This window comes from Helianthus annuus, chromosome 2 (genome assembly GCF_002127325.2).
Source record: "Helianthus annuus cultivar XRQ/B chromosome 2, HanXRQr2.0-SUNRISE, whole genome shotgun sequence".
In the NCBI taxonomy this organism is placed as follows: domain Eukaryota; kingdom Viridiplantae; phylum Streptophyta; class Magnoliopsida; order Asterales; family Asteraceae; genus Helianthus; species Helianthus annuus.
Genome location: NC_035434.2, coordinates 16391233 through 16398322, shown reverse-complemented (window position 1 = coordinate 16398322; position 7090 = coordinate 16391233). Strand labels below are relative to the sequence as shown.

The 7090-nt window shown below is 41.8% G+C and overlaps 1 protein-coding gene across 1 annotated transcript; it reads right to left on the bottom strand.

Annotated features, from left to right (window-relative positions):
* Positions 1-6287: 6287 nt before the first annotated feature.
* Positions 6288-6635, bottom strand: LOC110886728. The gene has a single exon (XM_022134568.1). It carries the CDS (start codon positions 6633-6635, stop codon positions 6288-6290), a length of 348 nt encoding a protein of 115 aa, XP_021990260.1.
* Positions 6636-7090: the final 455 nt, after the last annotated feature.

The window sequence follows — 7090 nt, the reverse complement described above, 5'->3', positions numbered from 1 at the left end:
CGATTCAGTTTCCATGACCAATGAAGCTGAAGAGCCAAAATCTGCATTAAAGGAAGACGAAAGGGCAGCCCCATGCACGCTAAAACGTGATGGTAAAAAAATTATGGGGGGTCCAGACTTGTCGGCTGCTGCACAATCCCTAGGTGACTCTTCTTCCAAGGTTGACTGCCCCAGCAAAAGTGACCCTCTTTCCAACACATGTGGGACCTCAGCAGATCCGTTTGATACTCCCCCTCCCCCACCTAAAGTCAGGTCAGCTGACATCTGGGCTGAAAATTCAAATTTGGGCCTAAAGGAAATTTTTTATGAAGACGTTTGCATAATGGAAACCCCTCCTTCTAAGCCCAATCACTCAACACCTCCTTCCAAGCCCAATCACTCAACACTCCCAGCAGTTAACAATCTTGAGCCCACTTTGAATGTCATCAACACCTCGTCCCCTGACCCCTTCAACATCAGAGAATTACTTGGCGGTGAGGCACGTGTTATCCGACCTATTGACCTAAACACCCAGCCGTCGTCACCCACAATGTCGGCTGCCCCTGACTCCAACCTGAACTCCCCCACTGCTAGTCGAAAAGGCCAGCAAAAAAAAAATCCAAATTTCGCTTTTCATCAATGAAGATGAAGGACACATTATGGGTTCCAAAAAACACAGATTGCTCCAAGAACAAAAGCAAAAATAGCGGTTTTCTCATGGAAGATGGCAGGTCAACTTCAGACAAGAGTGGGTCACAATTGAATCTCAGCGATGCGGCAAAAGAAGCAGAACTTACAAAGGAAATCGGTGAATGCCTGGGTTTCAATTTGTCGGGCAAAGAGGACAAATTGACACAACAGGTTAACAACGAGCAGGCGTCAAATCTTCCCCAATGAATTTCTTATCTCTAAACATAAGGGGGGCGGGTGACCCTTTGAAAGCGACGCACATCCAAGACTTAAAAAAGAAGAATAACATAGGTTTCATCGCCATACAGGAGACACAATTCACAGACCCGTCAAAACTACAGGTTAGTTCCTTTTGGGATAATACGTCTTTCGAATCAGAAACGGTTGCTGCCTCTGGAAGATCGGGTGGGCTGTTAAATATTTGGGACTCTGGGGTTTTTGTTCGTAGAACTTCAGTATCAAACAGATTTTTTCTTGCAACTATGGGTGAATTAAAAAGTGGAGGGGATCTCAACATTGCAAATATTTATGCCCCACATGACATCAATTTAAAGAAAGAGTTATGGGCTACTCTTACTGACCTGTTAAACTCAGTGAATGGCCCTTGGATTCTTATGGGCGATTTCAACTGTGTAAGAGAAGCTTCTGAACGGAAGAATTCGAAATTCAATCCGCAATCAGCCGATGACTTCAACCAATTCATACGTACTGCCGCTCTATCGGAATACGCTATGCTGGGCTGTTCCTATACGCACAGGTCGGACGACGGTAAACGACTCAGTAAAATAGATAGGATGCTTGTATGCCACTCCTTCTTATCTAAATGGTCATCGGCGAAACTCACAGGATTACCCAGACACAGGTCTGACCATCGGCCACTACTCTTAACTTGCTCTGATGTGAAGTTTGGTCCCCCTCCCTTTCGATTCTTTAATTCGTGGTTGAAGGAAGGTGGTTTGGCGGACATAGTTGCAAGTGCATACACCGGTATTGAACCATTTGGCCCTCCTGACAAGTTAATAGCTACCCGTCTTAAAGCTATAAAATTGGCTATCAAACCGTGGAGTGTGAGTATAAGGTCCAAGAATCGCGTGACACTTATCGAGTTATCGGAAAAAGTGGACGATTTAGACAGGCAAGCTGAAACACGTTCTTTGACAGAGGAGGAGATTTGCAACAGGGAACTATGGGTTAAAAAAATTGGCGAAATCGAGGAATATAATCTGGATGATTTGAGACAAAGAGCAAAGGTAAAATGGATCACGGACGGTGACGAAAACTCATCCTTCTTCCACGGGATAGTTAAGGGGCATCAGAAATTTAATCGTATAAATGGGCTTGTATTCGATGGCATATTCCAGAATCTCTTCATGGAAGAAGATCCCAACCGACCTACCTTCGAGAACAACGGCTTCAAGGCCCTCTTACCATCACAAGCATCGATGTTGGTGAAGCGTTTCTCCAAAGATGAAATCAAAGAAGCCGTCTGGAATTGCGGTGGTGAAAAGGCACCGGGACCCGATGGGTTCACGTTTGGTTTCATCAAGCATTTCTGGGACACCCTTGAAACCGACTTCATATACCTCCTTGATTATTTTTACGTACATGGGAAGCTTAATAGAGGGTGCAACTCCAACTTTGTCACTCTGGTACCTAAGATTGCTAATCCACAGCACATCAAGGATTTCCGGCCAATTAGCCTCATCGGTTGCATTTCAAAGGTAATATCAAAGATATTAGCTAATAGGCTTAAAAAAGTCATCGGATTCTTGGTCAGTGACACTCAAACGGCTTACATAGAAGGCCGGAGTATCTTGGAAGGGCCGCTAATAGTTAACGAGCTAGTGTCGTGGGGAAAGAAAAACAAAAAAAAGATGCTATTATTCAAGGTCGATTTTGAAAAGGCATTCGATTCTCTAAGTTGGGGTTTCCTTGATTCTATTCTTGGGCAAATGGGGTTCCCTGCTCTTTGGAGGAAATGGGTATCGGGGATACTAGCATCAACCAGAACTTCAATCTTAGTTAACGGATCACCAACATTAGAGTTCAATGTTCAAAGGGGGGTACGCCAAGGGGATCCACTATCCCCGTTACTTTTCATACTAGCCATGGAGGCACTACATGTGGCTTCGGTTAGTGCTAATCAACAAGGAATCTTTAACGGAGTAAAGACCCCGAATGGCGGCCCGACCATCTCTCACCTACTCTATGCGGACGACGTATTATTTATTGGTGATTGGTCCGAAACAAACGTTAGCAATCTTGCTAGAATCCTTAGATGCTTTCATTTATCCTCCGGTCTCAAGGTTAATTTTAACAAGAGCCAACTATTCGGGGTGGGAGTCTCAAACGCTGAAATAGAACACATGGGGTCCATCCTACAGTGCACTACGGGATCACTTCCCTTCACTTATCTCGGCCTCCCGGTTGGGGCAAATATGGGGCTGGTAAGAAACTGGAAACCAGTGATTGAAAGATTTGAGAACAAGCTCACACTTTGGAAGTCTCGGACACTATCGTTTGGTGGCAGATTAACTCTCATTGAAGCTGTATTAGGTAACCTCCCCACCTATTATTTCTCACTATTTAGTGCACCGACACATGTTATTAAACAGTTGGAACGTATTCGCCGCAAATTTCTGTGGGGAGGTTGCTCGGAAAAAAATAAAATCAGTTGGGTCCCTTGGTTTAAAGTTGTTGCTCCTAAGGAAGTGGGGGGTCTCGGTATTGGCAGCCTAGCATCTACAAATTTAGCGTTAATGGTAAAATGGAGTATCAGGTTCAAAAACGAGAACTCGATGCTTTGGGCGAGACTAATATCTTCACTACATGGTGGAGAACGATGTCACTCTCATATCCCGTTAAAAAATTCAATCGGCGGGGTATGGAAATCCATCGTTAACATGGGCAGAAACACACAAAATCCAGCCGTAATCATAAAAGAAAGATTAATTCCGAAAGTTGGGGTGGGCGATAAAACTCTATTCTGGCTAGACATCTGGGTTGGCAACACTTCCTTGCGAGATACATTTCCAAACCTTTATGCGATAGAAACTGATAAAAGATGCCTCGTTCAGCAACGTTACATTACATCTCAAGGTACACTCGAATGGTTTTGGGGCAGCAGAATTAACCTTTCTCAACCGGAACACTTCATGGCCTGGACTACCTGCATTAATCTTCTCCATACCGCCGTTTTAGGGCCTGGTAACGACATCTGGTTATGGAAATCAAGTACAGCATGTGAAGAGTTTAGCGTCAACTCTCTTAGAGCGGAGCTAGATCACATCAACGTTGTGCCAGAAGCGAAACTTCTCACCTGGTCGCATTGGATCCCCAAAAAAGTGAATTGTTTTCTGTGGCGTGTGGTGCAAGATCGTATTCCATCGAGAGAAGCACTATTGTCTCGAAGGATAGTGCTTCCCTCCTCTGCGTGCGTCTTCTGCAACGACTCGACTGAATCAACCGATCACCTCTTAGTCACTTGTGATTTCGCTCAACACGTATGGACTCTAATTTTTCAATGGCTGAAAGTTCCACTTCCGCGTTACACTCTAAGTGTAGTACAGTTACTCGAGCTAATCTCTTCACACAAAACTCACAAGACTATGAAGAGGGCAATTGGGGCGGTACTTGCTGCAACCTGCTGGCACTTATGGCGCACGAGAAACGAATGCATCTTCAGACAAAAAACACCTCAGCTGAAACAACTAATAGGCGACATCAAGGCGACATCATATTCTTGGGTAAAGTCTCGGGCCGGATACTCCCAATTAAACTGGGAGAAATGGAGAGGTTTTATTTTCTCAGATTTTCCCTCATAAGGGACGGTCTCCATCCTGTACGCTTGTTTTTCTTTTTTCCTGTACTGTAACTTCCTGAGCTCCTTGCTCAAGTTTCTTTTATAAAAATTTCGCCTTTTTTCAAAAAAAAAAACCTACCTATGTGTAGTTTGTTAACCATTGAAGATAATTATGTTCATAATTATATACTTTATATCTGGATTCATATGCATTGATATCACTAAAGAAACACGAGTTTAAATTCGTGGAGTATAGAAGAATAATGAAGTCTCGATCGGGGCTTATCTTCTAATCTTCTTCTTGATCAGCGAAACCCGGGAACCTTTCTGAATGATCTGCAAAACAGACCACCATTACTCGTTAAGAGGAGAATGGGCCTCTTCTCTTAGCAGGCTCCGACGTGAGAATAAGTAATTTTTCTTTCAAGCTAGAAAGAAAACAAGTGTGTGTTTAGAATGAGAGAATGAGAAATCGGATCCTTAAACCTTTGGAGAAGGCTAGTATTCATAGCCGAAGGGTTGGAGAAGAATATGGGCTAGTCGACTGATGGGCCAAGACGTCGCATTCAAGGAATCCATTTGGTCCCCTCTAACACGACAGGTAGTGCGTGTAGAGGTGGGAGTACGATCGTGCGCTGTGATTGCCTACACGTCGCTTTCTAGGTGTACTTGTTGTCACGCCTGCCCTCAGCCGTTAGTGGGGATTGAGGAGGGATGTACTGGTGTCACGTGATTGGCTGGCCATCACTTTCAAGTGTACCTTTGTCACCTGCACCACTGTGTAACGTGGGACGTCCCTTGGTACAGGGCGTGATGTACGCTGATTGGCTGAAGGCCATTGCAATTGGTTTTTCCAACATGTTGACGAAATCCTTCAAATAAGGGTTCTCTAGTTGACCCGACTGCTTTTCTATTGTCGCATAAATCCATCCAAGAGCTGACTATAGCCATCTTCGACCCACCTGTTTCTTGCCTTTTTTTATGAATCGATGTAGTGAATTATTAGTTGAGAAGTGAACATGTTGTTTGAAATATGATTTGAATTTATAACCGGTAAAAACTAGTGGTTGAAAAGTAGTCGTTTAAAAAAAAATTGTTGCAAAAGTAGCCGATTGAAAAAGAGTCGTATGAATTAAACGTTCGTTTTTAATATTTTATTTGAATTTAGAATTAAATAAAAATACTTGATAACGAAAAAAATAAAAATAAATAGGTAGTTAATTTATATTGTTACGAGTTTTATTTTTTTTTCCAGCTTGTTTAACAATAAAAATATTTATAATTATTTATTAAATAAAATAAAAATAGATTATATAAATAAAATATAGTTTAAAAAAAGAAAAAGTAAGTAACGAGTGAATAACGAGGTGTAGGTTTGAACTGGTTTATTATTAGAGAAAAAAGGGATATTGGATTTTCATAATCCTAAGTTTCATCTGTTGGCCGATAATAATCTGAACTTCAAAAATTCTCTCCAATAATCCCAACTTGTAAAAAAATTGGGCGCCATTGATCCTTTTCTAACATAGGTGCACTTAAATCAATTAAGGAGTCTCTAGTTGTAATTGAATCTATTGAGGGGACCAAATTCTTATATGTTTGAAAAGGATCAATGGCGACCAAACTTTTACAAGTTGGGATTATTGGAGGAAATTTTTAAAGTTGAGATTATTATCAGCCAACAGGTTAAACCAAGGATTATAAAAATCCAATAACCTGAAAAAAAAATAGAGTTTTAAATTTTTTGGAAAAAAGCTTTCATTCACAAAACGCCAAGACCGGACTTCAAATCGAATACCGACGGCTCACACAACAATTACAACATATACAATGGAAAACAACACCAATCTTTCCAAACAACCCTATTACATTTTAATCTACTTTTAGCCCATAAAAACGTGATAGACTTTAAACTCGCCACGATGTTTTCCACGTTAGGCCGCTTCCCATTAAAAATCGAATCATTCCTCGCTTTCCACATCGACCACATGGTGACAATGACAATCCCGTGCACAATCTTTTTCCCCTTCTTGCTTCCGTTCATCGACTTGTACACTTCTAACAGATCCTTAATCTTGAACGCATAAATCGGGTCTAAGCGGCACCATCTACCAATCCCATCCCAAACGTTGGTAGCGATTAAACAATCGGACAAAACATGCATCACCGTTTCTTCATAACAATTACACCAGGGACATCTCGTATCCGTAATGCCAATATTTCGCTTGACTAACGCCGCTTTTGTTGGGTGCCTAAATGCAAAAATCCAACAAGTATGAAGGAATACCGTCCAATTAATTTGATTGGTACGGTTTGTAAGGTGATATCCAAAATCTTGGCGCTTCGTATCAAGAAGGTGATGGGAGAGGTGATCTCGGATACGCAATCCGCTTTTTTAAAGGAGAGGTATATTCTAGACGGTCCCCTTATTTTAAATGAAGTTGTGGCTTGGTTGAAGCGTAAATCCAAAAAGGAATTTTTATTAAAAATTGATTTTGAGAAGGCGTACGATAATGTTAATTGGGGTTTTTTAATTTCGGTGATGGAACAAATGCATTTTCCTCCTAGATGGTGTATGTGGGTGTGGGGTATTCTTAAATCGGCTCGCTCGGCGGTATT